The 27048-nt window shown below is 35.8% G+C and overlaps 2 protein-coding genes across 5 annotated transcripts; one reads left to right on the forward strand and one right to left on the reverse strand.

Annotated features, from left to right (window-relative positions):
* The first annotated feature begins 132 nt into the window (after positions 1-132).
* LOC106178205 (transportin-3) lies at positions 133-15000 on the forward strand. Its single transcript, XM_013561310.2, has 26 exons — positions 133-343; positions 1727-1816; positions 2361-2402; positions 2583-2654; positions 3119-3192; positions 3604-3667; positions 3839-3931; positions 4329-4472; positions 4801-4875; positions 5044-5144; positions 5342-5417; positions 5559-5621; positions 5863-6009; positions 6237-6344; positions 6551-6648; positions 6928-7067; positions 7416-7607; positions 7814-7905; positions 8090-8230; positions 8528-8668; positions 9048-9164; positions 9372-9466; positions 9658-9817; positions 10236-10409; positions 13157-13269; positions 13529-15000. The coding sequence occupies exons 1-26, from the start codon at positions 227-229 to the stop codon at positions 13587-13589; spliced, it is 2790 nt and encodes a 929-aa protein (XP_013416764.2). The 5' UTR covers positions 133-226; the 3' UTR covers positions 13590-15000.
* A 168-nt stretch (positions 15001-15168) lies between these two features.
* On the reverse strand, positions 15169-27005 carry LOC106178185 (heterogeneous nuclear ribonucleoprotein R). 4 transcript variants are annotated; one of them, XR_001239933.2, is made up of 14 exons: positions 26824-27005; positions 23801-23964; positions 23266-23492; positions 22984-23091; positions 22654-22830; positions 22330-22465; positions 21955-22163; positions 21524-21697; positions 21259-21374; positions 21061-21146; positions 20789-20943; positions 20117-20297; positions 18208-18625; positions 15169-16856 (listed from the first exon to the last, which is right to left on the reverse strand). XR_001239933.2 is itself a non-coding variant. In XM_087002215.1 (13 exons), exons 2-13 carry the CDS (start codon positions 23955-23957, stop codon positions 16840-16842), a joined length of 1743 nt encoding a protein of 580 aa, XP_086858341.1. In that variant the 5' UTR covers positions 23958-23964; positions 26824-27005; the 3' UTR covers positions 15169-16839. The 4 variants fall into 4 exon arrangements, 2 of the variants coding, with proteins under 2 accessions (XP_086858341.1, XP_013416723.1); XR_001239932.2 differs by having other exon boundaries at positions 18208-18628; XM_087002215.1 differs by lacking the exon at positions 18208-18625.
* Between the last annotated feature and the right edge of the window lie 43 nt (positions 27006-27048).

Here is a 27048-nt window from a genome sequence, read left to right on the forward strand (position 1 = left end):
TCAAAGTATATAATTACACCATGTTCACACTTTTATAATATATAGAAATATTATATATATTATCTAAAAGAGATCTGAAATATATCTAATCGAAGTTTAAGTAGCTTTTAGTAATGTTAAAGATTTAAGCTCACCATTTTCTGCGGTATTGTGGTTGGGCTGGGATTTGCAAGGCTTGATTTTCTGTGCACAGGCCGCTTTGACTGTAAACGTTTTGTGGTAAATAATGGATTCAGCACCGTCCATTGAGACGGTGCTACAAGCAATACATGCTCTTTACCACCACCCTGATCCAGCAGGAAAAGAAAAAGCGTCTGTTTGGTTGGGAGAATTACAGAAATCGGTGAGTCCTCTGTGCAGCATGGTGAACATGATTGATGTACATTCTAATGTCAAAGCTATACAATACTCAATCTGTGGAATGAATGGTTAAAGTTAGGTAGTTGCAAATCTTCTTAAAAGCCACAATATCATTTTAAACAGTTGAACGATTTTTATCACATTGGGCTAAATAAGTCATTGCGGGATTAGCAATAACTGAAACAATCGGATTGGCTGATCTGTTACTGTACAGTGTCCGGTGTCACGTGTACGGTCCGTTCTGCGTGAACCATCCGTCCTGACCGATTGTACACGCAGCAGACGCGTGTATGAGCCGTTCCGTGAATGATCCGTTGTTACTCACCTGTACTGTTATATTCGGCTAGTTCATTCCCTACCAAATTATATATTTACTATGATGGGGATAAAGTTCATGTGTTAATTGATAATTTTGATAGAGAATCAGCGTCAAATTACAGCTTGATGCATGGATGAACCTACCATGGACGGGCCGTCGTTATTCAGCTGCTGGCTACCATTTTAGTACTGATTTTACTAGGTTAGTGTGTTGATATGGCCACCTGAGGGAAATCACAGTAGAGGTGATCATCTATAAGATATGAATACTTCTAAATATTATGTTTGAATTTGCAGTATGTTCTCAACAGCGCATGTTTATTAAAGGCTAAGAATGTATTCATGACTCTATTGAGACGGACTGTACACGCCGGAAGTCTCAGATTTGCCTGCGCTTTGTGCGCATGAGCAGAACGGATTGTTCACGCTCCGAGCGGTACACGCCACACCGGTACTTTTGTAGTATAGTATACCCCCCCACCCTGTAACTTCCTGAAACTTTCATTTTTCAAACATTTTTTTACATTGTCTTTTTCACCTATGTCAAAGCTGTTGAAATAAAATGTTTTTGTAATTACCTGTGGTCTTTTTATTAGTTTTAATCACGTTCAATCCACCCCATTGAAATACAATGTGAAAATTTACAATGTACCCGCAGTCAATAACTTGCCGCGTTTTAGTTGGCTAACTCTGCCTTATTTTATGTAAACATAGGATTGATACATTGTATACTTGGACTTCCTCTGTGAAATTATTATGAGCTACTTGTTCACATAAAATTACCTTAGAGTTAGCCAACGAAAACACGGCAAGTTACTGACTGCGGGTGAAAATTGAAGATTCTAACATTGTATTTCAATGAGCTGGCTTAAACGTGATTAAAACCAATAAAAAGTCCACAGGTAATTACAAAAGCATTTTATTTCAACAGCATTGACATAGATGAACAAGAAAATGTAAAAAACTGTTTGAAAAGTGAAAGTTACAGAAAGTTACAGGGTGGGGGGGTATACTACAAAAGTACCCAGTATCCTCTGTTTTCTTCCAGGTGTTTGCCTGGCAAATTGCAGACCATCTTTTACAACAAAATAGAGACCTAGAATCATGTTATATTGCAGCACAAACCATGAGGACAAAGGTAGTTTATTACTGAGTAGCATGTTATGAACAAGTTTTAAGTTTGACAGCACTTTTTATTTCATCAGTTGGTTAGCTGTTTACATTACAGATCAAAGTTTACCACTTTTGCAGTACCTCCCCACTCTTATTACTCTTTGATTTTCAATATCTTTTCTAATCTAAATTATGTGGTGACTTTGAGCAATGTCTCCACAATTCAAATAAATAAGTTCTATAATTCATTCACTAATTGATCAGTGTTTTATCAGAAAGTCAATTGCAAGGGTGAAAATTTACTGTAATCTCATTGGTCAAAGAGCTTGAAAGTTTAAAGGGAAAAAAGTGAAATTATTTATTTGAAAAGCAGAGACACCGATCAAAGTCATCTTATTATCTAATTTTGATAAACATAAAAATGACAGTTTAATGGTTGTTTTGGAGGTGGTGGGGGATACTGCATAAGCACCCTAAGTTTGCAGCATGTTACTCTGATTGAAGTTATCCCGCATAAATTGACATTTGAAATGTCTATTGTTTTTTCATCATTATACTGTTGTTTACAGATTCAATATGCCTTCCATGAACTACCACCAGCAACACATCAGGTATGTGTAACAGTTTGTGCCTTAAGATGGATTTGGTTAATTTTTTTTTTTCAGAATATTGTTTTTATACAAGGCGAATAGCAAATTTTGAAGAAATATTTAAATGACTTTTCAAGTGGTAATGTAAAGAAGGAAGATTTATGAATTTCTTTGATCAAATCACATTTAATTTTTTTGCAGTCTTTAAGAAATTCTCTCTTAGACCACATCAGTAAAACCAATGCAGGGACAAATCAAGTAATAGTCACACAGGTAAATCACATCCAAATACTTTTAAATAGTTTGAATAATAGTGCTATTGCACTAATGTTGACCTTTTAATAAATCCACTGTTTTTAAAGGTGTAAACAGAAGGTGGAAATATCACCAAGGTAGACTAGAAAAATATGCCACGTTACCCTCACCCTCACATGCCCCACTCTTTTTTTATTGCCAAATTTTTTTGCAATCGTTTAAAGTCATAGATTAAAGAAGATCTGCCAAATGTTTTTAAAAATGCTACTTCAAAATAAACAGTCTGGAATCATTTTATTTGTTCATATGGTAATCAATTTTTGCCACTGTTTAAGTCATTGGTTCCTGAAGATCCCTCAAGTCCAGAAATGCTACTTCAAAATAAACAGTCTCTAGAATTATTTTTATTATATTTTGTTTATATTTTAATTATAATTATTATATGCTAGAAGTGTTTGAAAGTTTGTCATTTTATTTTAAAGTTATGTCTAGCACTTGCTGACTTAGCTCTTCAAATGGCAACCTGGAAGAATGCAGCCAGGGATCTCATTGACAGGTATTTGCTCCTTTTTACTTGATGTTTAATAAACAAAAACCTTGTACCCACTACCTGTACAGAAACGCCCTATCATATGATATTAGTTACTTGAGTGAACCAATTATCTGAAGTGAAATATCTTTTTCATTGTGATTTAATGTTTGTATTAACAACAATAAACATTTAGAATCAATTATTGATGTCAAATTGATTTCTCTAAATGTAAGTCATTGCTTGTTTATTTATATATGATATTTTTGTGCCACATTAATTAACAATATCTGCCATGAATATATATTCAAAACATTTTTATGGTAATTTATCCAAATGCAATGTTAAGTCTAATTTGAAAGTAAGTACTTCCCTGTGTGTCTTGAGGTCATCTTAAGCAGACTGGGAAAGCTGAAATATTACCTGTTCTCATTCTAGGTTCAGTGGCAATGTGGATCATGTGCACTGTTTAGTGGAAATCTTAACTGTGATGCCAGAAGAGGTTAGCATGTTTGCCTTTTAAAACATAAAGTGAAGTGAGATGTATTGTTACAACCCTTTAGAAAACTTATTTCAAAGACTATCATCTCAACACCGTTTTCTTTCACTGATGTGCAATTTTAGCTTTTAAACATTGTATGATGTTTACCATGTAAAGTGCTTTTTATTGAAGGTGAATAGTCGGTCACTTCGACTTGGTGCTAATAGAAGATCTGAAATCATTGATGAACTGACAGAAACGGCCCCTATGGTGCTACAATTGCTGGTGAGTGTATTGCAGTAATACATGATAATGTGGTCTGAGTATTGTGTGTTTGTTAGTGCTACCTTTGCCTAGTTTTAAAGATGAACTGGTTTACTGAAATGTACTTACTGGCAGTTCACTAAGTTTTTCATATGAAGATGGAGGTAATAGTGCATCCATTATAATGTGCCTTTATCTATCATCAACTGCCATCCTATATTGTTTGGATTCAGGTTAATGATAATTCTTCAGAAAATTACAAAGGAAACAGCAGATATAAGATTATAACAGTTAAATATGTTTAACCCAAATATATAAATAATACTATGGGTTTGCAATTGTTTAAATATGTGATTAATATTTTCTGCTTGGTGAATAAAATGCTCTCATTTGTTTATTTATTCTATTTATCATTCAGGCTGTTTGTCGTGAGAATTTTTCCCAGGAGGAGAAAATGCAGACTAAAATCTTTCGCTGTCTTGCAAGTTGGTTCAATGTTGCTGCCGTACCTCAGGATTTAATAGTCCAGAGCCCTATGCTGACAGCACCTTTTCAGGCCTTGGTAAATCAATACGATAGAACATTTTATCATTGAATGTACATAATATGTGGGTTATATATATATATATATATATATATATATATATATATATATATATATATATAACATTCTTGTTAAATACCTTTGCACAGTTTGGTTTTACTTTTTTACTTTTATGCCATTTGAAATTTCAATTTGAATTGCTTCATTTTTCTTGCTATATGGGATTGACATTATGTAATATGTCTATTTTTCATTCAACTTCTTTTCATGCTAATAGATGCTGTAGCACTCGTTTTTCTGTGTGATAAAATGGATGAATAACTTTTTCATCATTCTTTTATTTCAGGTTTTACCTGGTTGTTCCTCCACACTACACGAAGCTGCCACAGACTGCGTATGTGCTGCACTGTATTGTACTGAGGTATGTGTAGAATATGACTCACAAATGCAGATATATCTGTTGTAAATAAATAGGGTTTTCATCAATGTTTTCCATTTAACTATATTGATTTGCTTTGAAACATAAAAGGAAAATAAGATTTTCTGTCTTAAGACTTCATTTTGGTGAACAGTGTCTCCATCTTTGAAGGACTCCAAGGAAATGAAGGTGTTGTCTGAGGCACTGTTCCAAGCTGTGATGACCTTGACAGATGCCTATCACATGTCTGTGGCACAAGAAGATCTGGACAAGTGAGTTTCAACTGAAGTTCTTTTTATACTAGTTTAACAAATAACTGTAATAGATGGCTGTCTCAACTTCTTCTAGATTTTTCTTCGCAATGTTATGGACATTTCAGTATTAAAAACTACTGCTGACAACTGAAGTTGGGGTTGTCCTCAGATATTTTTTGTGACGAAGAAAATTATGATGTTGTTTTTATTTGCAGGTCAATCAATTTCTGTCGGATTTTTACTGAAATGGCAGAATCGTTTTTAGAAGCAATGTTGAAGACACCAAATCAGGTAAGTGCAGAGCATTGGCTTATAATGTGTAAAGATGGTTATAAATCACCTGGATATCTTCATCTGTCGAAATGTTTAAACTCTGTGTGAACAATTTTGTATATTATTAAGCTGCTAACCAAAATGATGTTTTATTTTCAGGGTCTTGGAGATTTTAGAACACTAGAAATTCTGTGTACATGTGTAGGTCACCATCAGTATGAGGTAAGAGTTACACCTAACATGCTGTCATACCTAAACAATTAAAAATACAGTATGACATCCTTCTTTTTCATTTTATTGCACCTCGTAAATGTTTTTTATTTTTAATGTTTCCAGTGATATGCCATGTACATAACTCTTTAATTATAAAACTTTCTGTCATGCTTTTAGTTACTCCATGCCACAAAGATAACAGTTGCAAAATCACTCAAAAGTTGTTTTTTTTTGTTCATTTTGTCTCCAGATTGCAGAAATCACATTTAACTTTTGGTATCGCTTGTCAGAGATGTTATACCAGAGAAATGATGAGATCATGAACAGAATGTTCAGTCCCTACATACAGAGACTTATTATAGCTTTGTGCAGACACTGTCAACTTGACCCAGATCATGTGAGTAACATATCTGGTTTAACATATCTGGTTTTCCCATTTAAAATGCAGTCAGCTAAATGTTTCACTTTTCTTTCGTGTTTATAATCTCTAGTAACTGTAATGTTCATCATATAAGGTGGAAGTTGTTAGGTTTCATTTTAAACAATATATATTTATGGTCTATTGTGTTTTGTTCAATCTATTTAAAGAAAAAAACATAATTATGACATTTATTGAAATTTCAGGACAGTCTGCCAGATGAAAATGATGACTTTGGTGACTTCAGAGCCAGAGTTTCAGAACTGATCAAAGATGTGGTCTTCCTTGTGGGCTCTGCAAACTGCTTTGCTCAAGTGAGTAACACATTCAGGTTTATTACAATATAATTACAGAACATTTCAAAGTTAAAACTTATAGAATCAGTTGGTTCAAATTTTTAAATACCTTGTATGCATTTATAGATAATTGATCTTCCTTTGGAATGATATTGATAAGAGAAAAAGGATGAAATTTAGTCATGTGTGTTTGATGGTTTAAAACATTGATAATTTTGTTGCAGATGTTTGATAGTTTAAAGAACCAAAGTTCAGAAACATCTTGGGATGTGTCTGAGGCAGCTCTCTTTGTTATGTGTGCAGTAGCAAAGTTTATTTTACCGTAAGTCACTCTATCCATTAAATATTTATTTTCTTAGCATTTTGGTAGTTATTTACTGAGTACAGATTTTTGTTACTTATTCACATTTTCCGTCTTTTTGTATTCTTTATCTAACCAAGAAAATTTCATGATAATAGATATTTGGAGACTGAATTAGATTACAAATGTAATAAGTCCCACCCCTCCCTCTCTCTCTCTCTCTCTCTCTCTCTCTCTTTGTGTGTGTGACTCATTTTGTTTAGATTTTATGCTTAATTTTCTCTCCACTTCTTATACTAGGGATGAGAATGAAATAGTTCCCCAAGTCCTCCAGGCTATCCTCCATCTTCCTGAGTCTGCCCACATAGCTGTCAAATACACCAGTGTACAACTCATAGGAGAGCTGAGTGAATGGATAGAGCAGCATCCAGACGTGTTAGGTAATTCATGTGTAGAATATTTCCTCAGTCTTTGATTGAAAAACAATACAACTAGTATAGTTTTTCAATCTTTGATTGAAAAACAATACAACTAGTATAGTTTTTCAATCTTTGATTGAAAAACAATACAATTAGTATGTAATTTTATGGTCCATTAAGTTGCAGTTTTTTTTTTGTGTAATTTGGCATCAGTGTTTCTAAATGTTTGACTACTTTTTAGGAACACTTTTTTTACAGTGTCTAGGAACCCATGGTTCTCTCTTGTTTCCAAAACAATTTTTTAACAGCAGTGTTCCACATCTCAGAACCGATGCTTAGTTTTAAACAGTTCTGTATCCCACATTTCAGAACCCGTGCTCCAGTTTCTAATGGTGTGCCTCCATGTGCCGAGTCTGGCATCGGTGTCGGCCTCAGCACTGCTGTACATCTGTGAGCAATGTAAACAGAGAATGACAGACCACTTTGCTGGATTGATGCAGATAATTCAGGCCATAGACAGTTTTAACTTAGACAATGATGCAGCTGTGGGATTATTAAAAGGTATTGTGCAGAATTTGCATAATTCATATATAACATATTATAGAACGTTACTTTATAATATTACATATTATATCTTTATTATCCCATTATTTGGTGATGTATCATTTTATGGAAATGATTGTAGGTGAATATTGTAGGAATAGTCAGTATCAATTTTTGAATGTAGATCAAATAAAGTAATACTCACAAATGTTTTTTCTTTCCAGGAGTGTCTTTGATTTTGGCTAAATTACCTCATGAAAAAATAACTGAAGGGTTAAAAGAGATGTGCATTCTGCAGATCACACCACTACAGAAGGTGAGAATCAGGGGTGGTGTTGACGTAATCACTTGGAATAAGAAATGATGTGCCAACTGTGAATTAGCCAAATTTCAATGTAAGGTTTTTCTAGAAATATTTGTTTTATTCCATTTAAAATTTGAATAAAACAATAGAAGAGCACAATATGATATACTTACTAGTTCACTGTTCTGTCTCACAGATACTGGATGACAGTGCCAAAGATACAGGAAGTAAAGCAGACCCAACTGTTTGGTTAGACAGACTTGCAGCCATATTTAGACATACAAACCCCACAGTCATCAATGGGCAGCTTCATCCCTGTCAGCCTGTAGTACAGGAGGTAAATATACTCACTGCTGTTGCAATATATGACGTTATGCACTAAAATACTGTGATGGATCTTGCAATTTCATATGTCCAACATTTCGTACATAACAAACGGCAGTACCTTGCGCTTCTTCAGTGTCTCACTCAACAAACCTTATTGCTATTACCAAACAGAATTCTGAGAAACACCACATCAGTAATATCTTGTTTTGATATGCATATGGAATTTTTAGAGAATTTTGTGTAAACATGGAACTGTGGATCTAGCAGAGTTGAAATTTAAGTAGAAAAATCATTGGTTTCTCGTCAGGTCTGGCCAGTATTATCCCGGGCCTGCCATCATTACCAGGCAGATGTAAAAATAGTAGAGCGCTGCTGCAGGTGTATCAGGTTTGCCATCAGGTGTGTGGGCAAGGGCTCTGCTGCTCTCTTGACTCCGCTGGTTACACAGGTGAGGTTAATAGTCCTGATATACAGCATGGTATTATTGTAACAGTCTTATGGCAAATACTTTAAATTGTACAGGCCTTAAGAATCCATTGGCCCAAAGCTACCAGTAACTGATCACATGTACAAAATTTAGCTGGCCGATATTAATTTTACTGTCTTGTGGCCAGTGATTAATGTTGTAGGCTGTTGTTAAAGAAAAATGGTTGAAGAAGACGATGACAATTTACATATAATACAATTTTCATATTTTTAATAACAAAAATTGATTTAAAAGCTTTGAGACTAAGTAAATCTGTAACCGGAACATTTCTTTACAAGATAATTTAAGTTGGTAATGAAGGACTTCCTATCAATATCGTCATTTATTTCTATGTTTCTAGATGGTGGAAATGTACTCCTTACACCAGCACTCTTGTTTCCTCTACCTGGGGAGTATACTGGTGGATGAGTATGGAGAAGAAGAGGGCTGTCAGCAGGGTCTTCTCGATATGGTCAAAGTAAGTTCTGAGGAGTTGCACTATCCAGTCTTATTGTGATCTTAAGTCATAACAGAAATAAAGATAAAGCAGGGTTACATGTGTGTCAATAAACAATTTCGTTTTCAGATTTTGTTCTTTCCGGAAGTTAAGTGTGGAATATTGGGCCTTGACTAGTGTTACATCTCACACAGTTCATAATCCTTATACTGTTTTGTGACATTTCAGGCTTTCATGGGACCAGCCTTCAAGCAGTTAGAAGAACCAAATGGATTTAGAAATCATCCGGATACAGTAGATGATTGGTTTAGACTATGTCTTAGGTATGTGACTTGTTGGCACGATTGGCTTAGTTGTCTTATGCATGACTACGTGATAAAGAGTTTCACACACACACACACACACACACACACACACACACACACACACACACACACACACACACTTTATCTTATAAAATCCAATAGAATTAAGTTGGATTAAATATATTATTATTATTATTATTCTCACATAGGTTTATCCAAAGAGCACCACAGGTCATCTTGCAGTCTCCAGTGGCTAAGCCAGTCCTTATGTGTGGAGTAGCTGCCTGTCCACTGGATCACAAAGAGGCCAATGCTTCAGTCATGAAGTTTCTCACTGAATTGATTAGAGCAGGGAGAGAGAAAGAAAAGGTGGAAGTATTACAACTGCTACTTGTTATACATAAGTATTTTATCTCAATTACTTGTCATTTTGGAAAAATCTGACATGTGAATATTATAACATGGATTCAGTCAGTATGTGACACACTTCACATATATCGTAGTCTCCTTAGTTTTCAGGGTTTAAGATTATTTTCGCAAAAAATTGAAATTTAATATTTATGACACAAGTCAAATAGTTAAGACCAAAAGGAAAACCTTGAAAACATATAACAAAGATATGTTTTGTTCTTTATAACAAATGTCAAAGGCAATGGGGGATAAAAATTTCAACCCACCTGATGTTTTGGGCTAATATTTGGCTGAGACAGACTTTTCATACATGGAATGCACATATACATTTACAGCTTATTGTCTATATGTTTACCAGTGCATTGCTTCATTCCAGTCAAGTGAAGATGCAGGTTTAGAAGTCTGCAGAAGCACTGTCCAGGGCCTGATCAAGGACACTGGTGAGGCCTTAGTTCAGTCCTTACTGTCAGCAGCCGTGTTTTTTCTCCCTTCCTACATGATAGTAGATGCTGCAGAGGTGCTGTATGAACTGATGCAGTTAGACAGGCCAGTGAGTAAATACAGTGTACAGATCATTGTACCACCAGCGTTAGCGCTGGCGGTACACATGGTTTCGGTCCCGTCCGGATCGTTCCGCCGGCTCCGCCGGATCCGCCGGACGGCTACCGTTACCGCTTCTCCTCCTAGACGGTAAGGGCCCCCGTACCCATCTCATGGATTTAGGTCACCTATAATCTCAACTCGTTCCACGTAAAATTTGGGCTTTGTCGGTATTGGGGTCTGGGTGTGGCACTCATTGCAATGCACCCTTGTCTAAAAATGGCAAAATTAAATGCTAATTATCTACCCTACGGAAGGAGTTATGGGAAAAATTTCTATAGACGGCTTTCCAAAAGTCATATGTGTAGATTTCAAATATATCCTTGGATTTGACCTTTGACCTCTACTTCAAGGTCAAATGGGCCAAAATTTTCAAAAAAATGAAATTTTTTACGAAAAAAATTTTTTTTGCCCTGTTATTCAGACACCACACAGACTTAACCAATAATATTATTGGAAAGTGTTACCCTTCAGGTCATCTTTCATCTCCATGAATTTGGGGTCAATCGGTGCATTTTCACGGGAGTAGCGGCCATAAGATACCAAAACTGAAAACTGTCTCTAATTCGGGAACCGTTAATGCTAGAGACCCATTCTTTTTTGCATTTTGTAGAGCATGTAAAGCCCAACACTGGAAGTGGTCTCGTTTTTTTTTAATTCCATACGGTTTTCGAGTTACGCTGTATCAAAAAGTACATATTGGTGGTAAAAGCAAAATGTGCAGTACGGTAATGGATAATAAATTTTGAACTCTGGAAAAATAAAACATAAGGCTTGGCAAAGCAGACAACTTGTGTTCTAAAATGACATTATTTCATCAAATTTGAACTTCTGAAACTTCAGAGCACCTCCTATTTCAAGAATTTTGACCAAAATGACATTTTCTTTATTTTAATTAATTTTTTCTGTACGAAATTTAAGGCACATTATGGTAACTCCAAAATTATAACATCTAGTCCCTTATATCTCCAAAACTGGCAGAGATAGGTCCATAGTTACTATTGAACTTGAATAGGAAGTCATATACTGGCAATCTAAATGTGACCTTAAAATTGACCTTTGACCTACTTTACACCATGAACTGAATTTTGCAAATTTTGCTTTCCTTTTATCTCCAAAACTGGCAGAGATAGGTCCGTAGTTACTTTTGAACTTGAATAGGAAGTCATATACTGGCAATCTAAATGTGACCTTAAAATTGACCTTTGACCTACTTTACACCATGAACTGAACTTTGCAAATTTTTCTTCCCTTTTATCTCCAAAACTGGCAGAGATAGGTCCATAGTTACTATTGAAGTTGAATAGGAAGTCATATACTGGTAATCTAAATGTGACCTTAAAATTGACCTTTGACCTACTTTACACCATGAACTGAATTTTGCAAATTTTGCTTCCCTTTTATCTCCAAAACTGGCAGAGATAGGTCCATAGTTACTATTGAACTTGAAAAGGAAGTCATATTCTGGCAATCTTAATGTGACCTTGAAATTGACCTTTGACCTACTTTTCACCATAAACTGAACTTTGCAAACTTTTCTTCCCTTTTATCTCCAAAACTGGCAGAGATAGGTCCATAGTTACTATTGAACTTGAAAAGGAAGTCATATACTGGCAATCTAAATGTGACCTTAAAATTGACCTTTGACCTACTTTACACCATGAACTGAATTTTGCAAATTTTGCTTCCCTTTTATCTCCAAAACTGGCTGAGATAGGTCCATAGTTACTATTGAACTTGAAAAGGAAGTCATATACTGGCAATCTAAATGTGACCTTAAAATTGACCTTTGACCTACTTTACACCATGAACTGAATTTTGCAAATTTTGCTTTCCTTTTATCTCCAAAACTGGCTGAGATAGGTCCATAGTTACTATTGAACTTGAATAGGAAGTCATATACTGGCATTATAAATGTGACATTAAAATTGACCTTTGTCCTACTTTTCACCATAAACTGAACTTTGCAAATTTTGCTTCCCTTTTATCTCCAAAACTGGCAGAGATAGGTCCATAGTTACTATTGAACTTGAATAGAAAGTCATATACTGGCAATCTAAATGTGACCTTGAAATTGACCTTTGTCCTACTTTTCACCATGAACTGAATTTTGCAAATTTTGCTTCCCTTTTATCTCCAAAACTGGATTCAAGTCATATACTGGCAATTTACTGTGACCTTGAAATTGACCCTTGACCTACCTTACGAAGAATTTAAATTTGATTGCACCATATATATTTTTTGCAATAGTTTAAAAATTCTTGTTGATTGCATTTTTACAGCTTGTCAAGCACAAAACTGGTGGCTGTGTCCCTTATTTTGTGTATGTGGGGGTCTATACGAATGCGCTTGCTCCAGCTGGTGGTACAATATTTGGAGGCGGTATCGCCTCTCTGATCCTCTAGTTATTATATTGTATACTGTGCTACTTTAGACTGTTACTCTCAAATGATTCATCTAGAACAGTGTCGCATATGTTACCAGTGCATGGAATAATATGTTGCTTTTGTGATGATGTCTTCTGCTTTGACTTGTGCAATTCGTTCCCTATATTTTATATTATATGTATTTATTGGCTAAATAATTCTTTATCTCTTATGTCGTATATGTTAATCTTTAGCCATGAGAGTTGCATTTAAAGAGCTGCCATGTTATTGAGAAATGCCAGTGTATACATGATACCGTCTTCTTATTTAGGCTGTGTGTAAATGGCTGGAACATGCATTGAAATCATTGCCTACAGAAAGTTCTGGTGGTGCTGTCACAGCAACACAAAAACAACTAGTAGACTTCCACAAAGAAGTTACAAGGTAAATGTTTATTAATGTTCATTAATAAAATGCAGTCAGCAAATACCAAAGGAAAACATTCCTTCTACAATATCTGAGTTATTTGTTTAGAAGTTTTCTAAGTTTGCTGTACTTTGAATATGAACCATGTTCTCCCCCCCCCCCCCCCACACACACACACACACACACACACCAACACACACTCTTTTTGTACTTTGATCATATCTCCCTGTTGTATTTCTATTTTCAAGTCATATTAAGTATGGACTTTTGTTTTCAGTGCCGAGGGGTTCAAACAAGTGTCACATGCTCTGAGGGATTTCTCCCGCCTATATAGGTGACACCTGGTGAATGTTTCATGTGAATATGGAAGTCGAGGACAGATTTGTGAAGCAAAGTATGAAGCTTACAGCTTCATGCAACATATTGTTAGAGAGAGGATTAAGGGCCCATGTCTTACAATGCAATGCGGGAAATAGAAACAGCAGTGAAGTGTGCACATGGTCAGGCAATCTAAACTCCAGCTCACGTGTGGGTCACATTAGTTGGCAAGTTGAAGGTGGAGAGAGAAAGATATATCTGAATGAAAACATCATCCATTTTTTAAGTACTAGGTTTTAGCAGTGTTGAGCTTTCTGTATGCTGTATTTGATGCAGTCCTCCTGTGGCAGTGTGGTAGTGACAATCTGTACAGTTTGAAAAAGAAAACTTTCAGATTTTGTAATCTTGGATTATGTAAGTCTCCAAATGGTGCAGTTTTTATAATTATGGAATGGCTAAAGAGGTGATCTTCTGTGTCTACTTATCCTTGTAAGTTTATCCAGTTCTTTGGCTTAGGCAAGGTGTTGCCAGTGAGAGACATGGCCTAATGGCGATTGGCCATTTTAACAAAATAATGCTATACTTTTTCAACTTTTTATGACTGACAGTTTTCACCCTTTTAGCAGATGTATTCATTTCACATACAACTTGTTTGGCTCACAAGAAGTGATACATCAGGTATTTCATTTTTTCTACTTCAAAGGATTTTCAGTGTAAATATAATTGGGCCAGTTCTTACTGTAATGGAGAAAGGTCATGCCCCTAAACCTCAGTGTGTGCATGTTTTAGAAGCATAAACCTTGCCTTTTTGTTGTATTTGATTATATTTTAGTTCTTTTGGTTACATTAACTTCATTGGCATTTACATTTCAATTCTTTGTTATGCTTGCTGTATACAAATGGCCCGTTTCATTTACTATTTCATCAAGTAGTAGGTGAACTGGCATGTTTTTTTTTTTTTTTTTTGAAATTGGCGACAAGAATATTTAAGAAGTAAAATGTAAAAAGATTCTTTTCAGTAGAACTTTTCTTATTTTTATCTTCTATGTTACCCCTGATTTTTTATTCCAAATATTCTTATCAGAAGTGAATGTGCCTTGAACTCATCTGGACCACCTGCTATAGTCAAATTTCACACATTCATTTGTACATCACAATTGTAATGTTATTTATTAGGATTTAAAATTGGTTCTTTTTTAAGAGGAACTAAATATTTATGACAACTGTTGAATGTTTTTGAAAGGTCTAAGAGAAAATTATGATGCAGATGTGAAAAGCATATAACAGGGACCTGTTCAAATCTTGATGGCATTATTCAAAGCAGTGATGGAACAAAGATTTAAATTTGTGTAGTGCTGGGCTTACATTTGGCCAAGACTAATCGTGCATGGGATTGTTATTTTTCTGCAGAAAGTAAAATTTTAAAAACTAGTGCCTTTTGGTTTTTATTTGTCATGTCAAATTCAGACATTTAGAAGTAAATTACTTTTTGCACCTAATGACAACTCATGAAAATTTTAAATTCATGGATCTTTTCAAATCAAAAGACCAAGTTTATCCGTCCATCTTCAAAAATCCATCCAACTCTGAACCAGCAAATGGTTTTTTAAAAATATTTTATTAGAAAAAAAAAGATAAGTACATAACAATTTGGACTGGCATCTTGCCAACCAACATTGTCCAGTTCAAAGACGGTCTGACTGGCCATAGAAAGAGAAGAGCAATACCTTTGTGCTACAAGAGACGGGACTTGTTTAGCACTACCGTACCCAAAGCTGCTGAAATTATGAGACTTATTTTATCAGCCTTCTTCTCTAGAGATTCCAAAAAGAAAACATCTCTTCAATTTTTACGCAATTTCCTTTCTTCTGTGAAACAGTCAAAACATCTTGAATTTTGTTTATACTCATGCAAATACTACAATTGACGAGGCTTACACTTTTTGTGTAAAGCAAGAAAGATACATTGTCCTTTTTAGTCACCTGTTAATATGATCCAAATTCAAATTCTACATAAAACACACCATCTCCCAGCCTGTCACAAAGTACGACTGCAATCTTGCCAGATCTAGTCAGACAGCTATGAAGCAAACATCTCTCGACGTATAAATGGAATGTAAATATGTCAACAAGATGCTTTAACAATGGACATACAATATGAAGATGGTATTATAACAAAAATAAAAAGCATTCAACAGTGGTAAATAAACATAAACGATGCCATACACAGGAGCAGTAGGGCAATAATAGCACCGTACAATCTGCTTGCAAAATAGAAAATATTACCTACTTCCTGTGCAGGCAACGCCACAGTAAAGTTTCAAAAAACCTCAATACCCCCATATCACTTTAACAGTTGTAAAATTGCTTGCTAGTGGTGCAGTACCGGGGTCATCATACTCATCATCCCATCTACCCTTGTTCCTACGTTGTTCCACATACCTGTGCTGTTTAATAAATCTGGGATCTTATTTATTTACCTCTGTTCCAAAGCAGTATTAATATATGCACAATTTTGGTTCAAATGTTGCCTGAATTCCCCTTTCTCTGTTTCAACAATATATATATTCAGAGATACAAATGAACAGTTTCAGACTTACAAAAAAATTGGGGAAACAGGTGCCCTTAAACCCTAGCATTCAAAAATTTACACATTTTAAACAAAAAATAAAATTCACTTTTTCTTAAAAAAACTCCAATTTTCAACTGTGTTTGACTTTATCCTTACGCTGCCAAAAAGAGACAAAAGCTTCATGGTACGTCTGCCCCTCAGATGGGATCAAACAAACTTTCAGATCAAGTCTCCTTGGCCCTTATACAAATAGTTTCCACACATTCTTGATGAAATTTGATGTAAACTTGACAATTTTATCATCAATGAGAAAAATGAAATCTAGCAGTGTGGAAACATAGCGGTCACTTCTTCAAAGCCAGGGAGGGAGTTATAGTATTCATATAGTATTCATAAAAAGCACTGCTTTTCACAGAGATGGAACTGCTCTAATGTAAGATGTCAGAAAGCACAGAACAATGTGGTAACCAGATGAACAGATCTGTTGTCTTGTGTAAAAAGATTAGTAATAAAAAAATTCTGTAAAAGAATCCTGTGAGTGAGTGTCTATCTGGACTGCAAGTCACAATGATACTGTACTAGCATGTATAGAATGCCGTTGTCCCAAGTGCATTCTCCCAGTATATTTATGATAATGAATGCTATATCACTAAGTGCTTCTAATCTCAAGGTTACTCTCCTCTCTTCACAGTGGTCATCTCACCAGCTTCTCTCCTCTGAAAAAAGAGAATGTTTTTAACCAATATGGTAATTTAAAACAAGTTCTAGAAAAAAAACCTGTGTCAAGTTCACAGGTTACATGACTAATGAAGTTGAGTCATGCAACAATGCAATCTGCAGCTCTATAAAGCAGCATTTTTTTTAACGTTAACAAGTTTAAATTCTTCATCTTTTTTTCATGCGTCACCTGCATTTATGAATTGGTCAATTTCTCCCATAAACAGGATGCAGTCAATATATAACAGGGATGTTAGTAAACCCAAAGCATACATTTTCATAATCTGAAAGTCACAAAGCAAGATCTTTGCAACAAATACAATTAATATATACTTGTTTAACAACTTCAATATACCACTTATACACCAGGAAAGAAGTGGAGGTCTTGGAAAGGTCTTATCACTTCCCTGAAAATGGTATCAGAACTGGCTTCACAAAACATATTCTTAACATAACGAGTTTGACTGCCTTTTTGCATTCCTTCAATTTCACCGTGCTTAAAAGCAAGCAATGTTTTTCCCAATCATTTTGACATTTTCTAGTGACAGAGGGTCCCTTCTCCAGGTTTTTGAACACAAACTGTGGCAAAACACAAAAGTGGGAAAGTCCATGAAATGGCTGGCAATGCTCAGAATTGAATGATACAAAGAGAACCGAAATGATGGAAAAAATCATCTGAAAATGCTGTCAATTTTCAATGCTAAATAAAATTCAAGTGTAAGTGACCTGCATTCTTTCTTTGCTAATGTAGTAAGTTTTTCCTACACATCTTTTATAGTATCTGTGGATTATTTTTAGCATTATTAAAGAAAAATTATAATGTACAGAAAGGCCTAAAAACCAAACAAGAAACGCACTCCGAGAGTACAGACCCCTGCCAAGGCAACTCGACTCCCATTAATATAATTTAATGGATCGCAAGCAAAATCGAATCAATTTAAAGTAATCCCATTTTTGACCAAAATACGACTTTAATTTTACGAGTTCGACTAACAAACCAACAAGGGGGGGGGGGGGGGGTGTCACCCTTTGTGGAGGTAATAAAATTGACAGTTACAGTATAAAGGATGTAAAATCCATAAAGAAAAGCATAATTCTAGAATTAGAATGGCCATTTTGAGGCCTACGAGCTGTCAAGTAATGAAGGTCTACAAAAAATCCCACAGGACCAAGACGAAAACACTAAATACCAATACAGCCCTTTCTTTACAAGAGCATCTACATTTCACACAAAGATTTTTAGAGTTGAGCAGGGACAACATTCTCTGTGAACATAGCTCATCTTCCAAGCATTTAAAATTGCTAAAAAAAAAAAAAATCATCAAACTCCCCACTTCAAGCCCACCTTACCTTTAAAGTTGTCTTCAGTGAGGATGATAAACACCATGGAGTTTCTTGGTCGACTACTAACTACTACTACAACCAGCTCCATGGCAAGTTCTCCTCTTCCAGAACCTATGTTGTGGAGGCAGCGCCAGCCAACATGCAAGGTCCACATTCAGGAATATAGCCAAACACAGATGAAGTTGGATTCCAATCCAAAGTGAATTTCAAATTTTCCCATAATTATACGTTTTAGCGATAAAACAAAAAATATTTTTCCAAGTCCTCAAAAACGATACATTATTTTTTTTGTCTATTTTTGTTTTTAGTGTGATAATTTTTTGTTGATGAATATTTGAACAAAGCCAATGAATGAGCAACAAGAACAGAACACAGGTGACTGCACAATTTGAATTTGGCACAGAAGACTAGTCACTTGCATAGCCTACTAGAACAAATACGAGGTTCCAAAGTAATGTTCCCAAGATTGGTGGTGTTGGCAATGGTGAGGGACAGGGAAGGAAAAGAAAAAAAGAGAAAAAACAATTGTTAGTGCAGTAAAACAATGCATGCAAAGATAAACATTAATTTATCAACCCTTAAACTAGAAAGCAGAGCTTGCCACTAAAAACCTGTAAACACAAACAACATTTTGTTGGGGTTTTCTCCTTTCTCAGAAACAATGCACACCAGTCTAAACTGATAACAGAAACAACTAGACATCTACACTGAAAATCACGCTTAGGGAATATAACATCTCTAGCCATCACATACATTTATATACTTGTAATTAATATTTTCAACAAAATTTTATCATGCTGTGTGAAATGGGTGGTGAAAGCCTCTTTCTGAACAGGGAATTTTTACTTCTTTTGAATAAATATCATTTATTTTGTTTAAAGATAAGAGCTACTGTTTTCATCACACATTTTCAGGTAATATTAAAGAAAAACTTCAATTCATAAAAAACAAGCTCTGCTTTCATACTGAAATCAAGCAAAATTTTCATCAAATAATTACCTCCCATTAAAAATTTTACTAAAACAATGACATTTATTTACTTGATGGCTCAATACTGACTACAAATTCATTATCATTAATAATAATGGCAATAAACATCAATAAAAACTCAAACCGAATGGGACAAATATCATTCCCATTTTTTAAAACCACGTTGTCTCACATATCCAAACATTTAGAAACAAATTGGGTAGTAAGAATTTGCTGTTGTCTAAGGTCCACGTTTCTAGCAAAGAGCTCACTAGTATTGCTATTCCACTACTTGCATGATATCGATTTAACAATTTCAACATACAAAATAAATGCATTCTACACAAAGTTACAATTTGGACTAAATAGGGTAACTATGTACAAATGACCAATTGCTCTAAATACTTTTTCCAGAGAGCTGGTCAATTATTTTCATTTCAGTTGAATGAATTCCAGAAAGAATTTCTGTTCAAATGCAGCGATCTTGCAGAACACTTTTCCATAAGATGTTTTAGAAAGTTGAATAGTACATTTTCATCCCATGCATTAACAAGTGTTTTGTCAATGAATTCAATGGTGCATTTTGTGCTGTTAAAAATCAAGCAGTATTTTGCTTGTATTTTTTTCTGTAAATCCAATTCAGGAAATTCAAAATCCCCATTTCTGATATCCTTTTCATACTTCAACACAGCTGGCTCAAAATTTGCAAGATGGGATACTTTTTTCACAGAGGTCTGCAATAATTTTTTGTCCAAATAGATTTTACAGGACAAGGTTTTTGGACAGTACCAATGATCAATTATATTTTTGGTGTTGAAAAGAGATTATTTCCACTGTGAGCCATAGGAATCTTGGTACCACTCCTGTCCTCCATCAAATTCCAGTGGTTGCTGAGCAATGGGCTGAGCACCCCACTGGTCACTGGTGGTGCGGCGTTTATTCTGACCTTGGTTTCCATCGCCTCCCATCTTGCGCTTGCCCCCTGGACGTCGGTTGGCATTGCCTCCTCTCATTGGCTGCCCTCCACGCCCACCTCGAGGAATACCGCCACGCCCACCTCTAAATCCTCCACCTCTACCTCCCATGCCACCACGCTGCATGGGGCTGCCTCGCCCTCCTCTTCCACCCTACAACAGAAAACAAGATATTCATTCACACTCTCTTTTCAAAGAAAAACATGTGTCTTACTTTCCATGTTGGGTTCTTGGTATGCTGGAAAAGAAAAAGTGTACCTGAGATTGCGTGTCACAGTTCCTAAGTACAAAAGCATGACATAGCTGTCCCAGTATTGCTGTTCACAGTATAAACGCCAAGGCTACTGGGGTAGCATAGCACTGGAGCTGGACTGTGAATATGCATTCAACTTTATGGTGAAACAAAAACTAGTGGTAAAGTGCGTTTCCATCCAAGATAATAAGTAAATTCAGGGATGAGAATTTTTAGCTAGCAGATTAATTTCATTACTGTTGTAAGCACCAACACTAAATAGTTGTAAATCCGCATTTAGTCAAAAAAAACTAATTCATGCAACATAAGTACATGTACATCATCTGATTAAAAATAAAGAAAAGAAAATCTCTATTCCCTCCTACTGATGCCTTTCAGTATTATTGCTTACCCCTGGGGGAATGCCACCTCGTCCCCGAGGTCCAGCTCTAGGGGGACCAAAGCTAAAGTCATCATAACCACCACCTCCCGCATAGCAATCATCATAGTATGGGTCAGCATAGCCACCTCTGTATTCATTATACCCATAGTCATAGAAGTCATAGTCTGAAAACAGAGGAAAAAAACAGTGCAAACACAAAAACGGACATTCACAGAACAGTGAAACTGATGGGTTAAGAACTGTGGAATACTTGGTTTTAAATTTAGAATGAACCTACTCACCCATAGGTCTTCCCATTGGCCTGCCCATGCCACGACCACCCCGGGGAGGGAAACCACCTCTTGGTGAAACAAAATAATCATCAAATCTGAAATAACAAAACAATTCTAACTTTACCCAAATCATTCACATTTACCATCAAGCTTAATTTTAGCTTAACAGTTTTAAATGTACAGACTGCAGTCACTGAAATAACTCACCCCCTTCCTCCCATCATCATCCTTTGTCGGTCCTGTTCTCGTTTCCTCATTTCTTTCTTCTTGTTTTCAGACTGGGGCTTGGCCAGGGAGATTTCCATTACACTGGCACCAAGTTTCTGAAATACCAAATATCATACATGACTACAGATTGATGTAATTACCCTCAACGTGCCCATCAAAAGACCTGTCAGGCTTCCATTTATGTCAAATAATAATTTTACATCAAATTTTAAAATATCTATTGTACAATTTATAGGAACCTTACCTGTTCATTCAGATCATTTAAGGCCTGCATTGCAGCATCCCTATCTTCAAAGTGAACAAAAGCATAATCTTTTATCTTCTTAACACGGTCCACCTTGCCATATGGCTCAAACTTTTCCTTGATCATTTCTTCTGTAACATCAGCCGTGAGGTTCCTGACATACAACACTTTTACCTAAAATTTGAAGACAAGAGTCATAACCTGCCAAACCCCACTACTTGTGGCCATTCCCTGCTCAAGAACAGATTAACAATTTTTCATCAATATCACTAAGAATGTTATCTTGCTGCTGGGACAAGCATTCTGACAGACCACCCAAGCCCACGACATCTCAAGGCTCCTAGCAAATTCAGAATATGCAGAGTTCAAGATTAATCATTGGAGGGCAGTGGATTCATAGTTTGTAATTAAACCAGGCCTGTCATGTTTACCTTGGACATGGTCTCCTGGTCAGGTTCCTCCTGAGGATCAGCCCAGTCCACGGCAAAGTCTCCATTCCAGGCTTTTACTCTCCCTGAGCTCAGCCGCCTCTTAGCCGTGGATGCAGATTTGTGGGAGTCGAACTCAAGAAAAGCAAAACCTCTATTTTTTTTCTTTGGATCATCTGGATTTCCATAAACTATACAATCTACAAGACCCTCTGAAACAAAAGAATACCAGCATATAAAAGATATGCAGGCCATGTTCCACAATACCATCACCATGACAGGTAAGTAGTACTATTAAGGTCAATACCCATGATCAAGAGGGGCAAAATTTTGAACAACATGAATGCTCGACTCCAAACTGACAGAACATTTCGTTACCTGCAATTTTCCCAAACTCCTCCATAATGTCCTCTTTGCTTTTGTTTTTGGGAATGTTTCCAATAAATAACCTTACATTGGGCACGGAAATGTTCACCTTTATCTTCTTGCCTGGTTTGATCTCATAGTTGTCCAGCTGTGAGAGGAAAAAATATATATATATACTACATTGAAACTTCACATATACTACAAAGCCATATGCAAGAGCACATGATCAATATTTGTTTTCAAGAAATCCTCTCAACATGTATTATGGAGACTTGTATGAAAAGTTCTGTGCTTTCCTGACAGCCTAATGCCAGGCTCAATTGGGTCTTTACCAACCTGTTTAGCTGCCTCCTGTGCCCCTTCCTTGTCACAATATGTAACAAAGGCATATCCTCTGTTGAGACCTGTGAGTGGATCCATCATCAGACGCAGATCCCAAATTTTCCCAGCTTTCTCAAACACAGGGATTATTTCATCTTCAAATGAGTCCTTGGGAATCTTTCCCACATAGACCTGAAAATTACAATGATGCAATTTTTCACTTACATTGTTTACCATGCTCCATTTTCTTTCTTAATTCACACCATTGTTTATAAGTTAAAGCCATCTGTTATATGTGCCATCAAGTCCCATATTATCTATTATAGAAAATGAGACCAGCATTACCTCTGTGCCACTCCCTGGCTGTGCACCCTCCCAGTCTGGGGGTGGTCCTCCATACTTCCTTTGCCCTGTTGTTACATCCAATGAGTAACCAGTTCTGTCAAGGATTTCCTATAAGGCAAAAATTTATGGCATCTTTTTAGGGTTGAATAAGCAAACACTTTCAGTTTAAGACCATTCTTTTCTCCGTGGATCCAACAGTAACCTCCATGCAAAAGTTGAAACATGGGCAAGGTTTTTCTCTTCCTTTAAACCTAGAAATAGCAAGTCTTAATGTGATCTTACCTTTAATTTGGCCTCATCAGGACCGTGTGTAGTTTGAGCTGCACCACCTGGCTGCTTCATCCTCTGTCTATACGTCTTCATCACCCCACACAGGTACGCACTTTTGTTGGTCACATGCTCAAGGTTACTGGTGCAGAACTCCTTGATAACCTCCAAAGCACCCTCAACATTGAATTCCTTTAAAGCATCTAAAGCTCGCTCATCAAGATCGTCATGACAAACTGTTTCTAAATGAAAAGGGTAAAATATTTTGAAAATTATAAAAAAATAAATAAATAAAAACTCCCCTACACATTCCATAAGAAGCAGTTTTGTAAAATGTGAATATACCCGTCTTATTCAATGCTTTAATTTTGCAATCATTTCCAAAGTACACACATCAAGCCTGGTTTTAAATAACTTAGTTCTTTAAAGTCCTTATTAACTACAGGAAATTGAAAAGTCAAAAGCTCACAACCACTAAAATTCCAAAGACTCAGCTAAAGGATCAGTCATTTTATTTAAATGTCTTTGTCATAATTTCATGATGACAAACCTGTTTGATAGACTTTGTCCAATTCTTCTGCTACTTTTTGGTCAATTCCATAATCTACAAGTTTCTGGTATCCTTCCCCATGTTCGACAGGTTCTTGGGTTTCCATGGGTTCCTCTGTTGGGTTCTGTTCTTCCAAATCACCATTGGTGTCCGCCATGGTGGGCCTGTATAAGACAAAGGAAACCGTTTCTCACTATAGTGTTTTGACTTTTGAACAGACTCCAAGCCATGTGATCAAAAACTTGAGTAATGACAATTGAACTCTGTTAAAAAAGGGGGCTTTTTAATAGAGTTACGGAGTTGGCAGTGGCAGGTGGAGTGAAGTACAATGTCCCTTTTAAAAGCAGGAAATGGTTGAAAATAAAGTATTAAGTTTGACAGCACAAGCAGCAGTAGTTATTATCACCACAAAACAAACCAAGATAATGTTATGTTGACAAAGGGTTATTTTCCTCCCAACTCGTCTTCTTTTATATCTAAAAGGTGTTTCAAATAAATGAGACTATGAAATACTACTGTCACAACACTCATGAATTTTCACAATGAGCAAAGTTTAAAGAACAAAAACAAAACCAGTATGAAATAGTTCACTGCTAAAATATCAAATTCAAAATATACTAGAGAACCCACATTATGGCTTCTAAAATCTCTCCTAACCCATGAACTTTCCCTTGTCAACACAAGTTAGTAACTTAATAACAAGATTTGAAAAGAAAGTTAATCAACTGAGCATTTAAAATCATGATGACATATGCAAATACTGACACCTCAGAAAACCCAAGGTCAGAATAGTGTAAGCCAGGGTTCAACTTCTGGAACCATGCAGGTCAATTAGCACTTTCAACCAACCTGGCAACTTAATAGTCCCCACAGCTGACATCTACAACAATAAATTATCCAATCATCTGTCTCCTACAATTAAGTCACACCTTAATTAAAATCCCGTATTGCCAGTCCTTATGTCTAACTAGTTTTCAAGTTGACTCAGAATGTGTAAATCTACGGGATACATCTTCATTTATTTTTGGTGAGGTATTTTACTTCAGTCTTAAATAGTCAGGAAAAAAATTATGGGGAGTTCTTTGCTGCTTTTCAGGAGGACTTAAGTAATGATCACCACCAACAGAAATTCAACTGCTTTATTACGAATTATTATAATTTCCTCTCATCTACTGTTCATGACCACAAGTTTGCGAAAAAGCACATGAAGGCTCATGACAAGAAGAAAGAATACAGTCTCAGGCTGGGCAAGTGCCACCAAAACTTCAATTAACCAAAACAGGCAGTCTCATTTTGCATTTAGCAATGCATGTTTTTGCCAAACGCAAAAGGTGAAATTGTAACTGATTAACAGACATTTTTATGGAGAGCATTTGATATTACAAGCTACACACTCTTCATTATCAAATTGTATTTTGGTCCTTGTCCATTCTGCAATGCCCCTTTCATGAAGTTATTGTGAAAACAGTGTTAGAAATTAACTCTGTACCGTCTGCCCAGGGTCGGCAACTTTCAGAAAGGGCCCAGAAGTTTTCCCACCCAGGAGACATTCAGTCCAGCTACTTTTCAAGGTGGCTGGACCTTCGGTCCAGCAACTAATTTTTCTAAGAGGCAAACACTGTGTGGAAATGTCTTTTTTCCCTCTTAAAAATAAAATAATTTGCCAATTTCTTCGATTATGCTTCAGTATCACAGATTTTCAATTTGGTCGATCAGAATTTTCAAGCCTGTCATACAGAATGTCTGCCAGTTTTTTTTGTTTGTTTGATTTTTGTACCCTTCTTAAGTCTGCTCTAGCTTGTCACATCACAAGAACCAAAAAATATGCTGTTGGCCATTTTGTAACATCCATGTCTTAGACATGATACATTATCAGATTAATATCTTGATTATCAAAAATCCAAACCATATAATCTTTTTCAGATATTATGAAAAAGTGTTATTCAATTTATAGTGATTCTAGACTTTTCCATACAATAAAGAATATTATTAAGGATAAGACAAAAATTTCATCTTTTCCTTCTCTTTTTAATTAAAAGCTTAGAAGATATTTTCCAGGAATAAACCAATCTCTCTTTATATATTTTGCACTTCCCTAACCAGAACTTCATAAAGAGGAGTTAATACAGTAGCAAGTCTTATCCTCCATTACACTGATCACAAGCATACATTTCATTTTTCACAGCCATTTTACAGAACAGTAGATCAATGTTGACGTTAAGTCAGTGGGATTTATGTAGTCACAGAGATGTCACAAAATACAGAATTTGTACCATGCCTTTTTACCATCCATGCACAGTGTAAGGCAAAAATGTGTACCCTTCAGGTCCCACATTGAAGAGACTGGGGTTGGAAAAAAATGAGGCCCAGTAATATCCTGAAATGATTAATGAGCTAACACAAAATCATTTTTGACAAGAAAGCGCTGAAAATTGATTGCTAACAAACCTATGGTAGAATATGTTAGTAAAACTCAATAAGAACCGTGATAACAAAACAAAGGACCTAAAACAAAGAAACAAAACCTATCCCAATACACTCACAAAGCCTATTTTCTAACTTCAAATATTATAAATAGTAATAATTTCAAATGACTGAATCCTTTACAGTGTTGCAATTTCGTTCCCAGTGCATGCAATATGGATTTCTATTCAACTTTTTTTTTACTAATAGATTGACGTCAGGCGCAATGGCGGGCAAAACGGGGTTTTTGTGGGCAAAGCCTAGAAGTTAATATTTAAAAATACATGTTTAATTTTCTAAATACCACAAACGACATTATGCAGCAGATATATTGTTCAGTAAATAAACTGCAAATCGGGCAGCAACATGGGTTTAATACTAATAGAATGTGCGCGTAACGACATTTTCACAAAAGCAGTAGCCAATCGAGAGCAAATTTCTTTGTTCTTGATTCGGATACACAAACAAGTTACTAATCATGTTTGTAAGAACAGTGTTACATAAGCATGCAGGCATTCCCCTGAAGTGAAATTCACTCTGGGAATACCGATATTACTTACCTAAATTTAAAAATGCGCCAGAATTTTAAATTTACTTCTTTCCTTATTGTTTCCTGCACCGGCTTCTTTAAAGATGGCGGCGGTGACACATGTGAATAGATTTTCAGGGGGCAACATTTCGAAAAGCAAGGTGTCCTATTCTCAATACCATTTTAAAATATCACAGACACACAGATTATGTGGGATTATCAAATAATATTAAGTCCAAATTCTAATTATAATTTT

This window comes from Lingula anatina, chromosome 1 (genome assembly GCF_051362555.1).
Source record: "Lingula anatina isolate TDL-2025a chromosome 1, LinAna3.0, whole genome shotgun sequence".
Lineage (NCBI taxonomy): Eukaryota > Metazoa > Brachiopoda > Lingulata > Lingulida > Lingulidae > Lingula > Lingula anatina.

Excerpts from the sequence above, each read along its gene's own strand:
- LOC106178185 (XM_013561269.3), bottom strand. The coding sequence starts at position 23,957 with ATGGCGGACACCAATGGTGATTTGGAAGAACAGAACCCAACAGAGGAA. Across the intron at positions 23,493-23,800 it reads GGACAAAGTCTATCAAACAG|AAACAGTTTGTCATGACGAT; the intron begins GTTTGTCATCAT and ends CTTTTCATTTAG. Across the intron at positions 21,375-21,523 it reads TAAATGATCTGAATGAACAG|AAACTTGGTGCCAGTGTAAT; the intron begins GTAAGGTTCCTA and ends TTGGTATTTCAG.
- LOC106178205 (XM_013561310.2), top strand. The coding sequence starts at position 227 with ATGGATTCAGCACCGTCCATTGAGACGGTGCTACAAGCAATACATGCT. Across the intron at positions 1,817-2,360 it reads CACAAACCATGAGGACAAAG|ATTCAATATGCCTTCCATGA; the intron begins GTAGTTTATTAC and ends TGTTGTTTACAG. Across the intron at positions 6,010-6,236 it reads GTCAACTTGACCCAGATCAT|GACAGTCTGCCAGATGAAAA; the intron begins GTGAGTAACATA and ends TTGAAATTTCAG.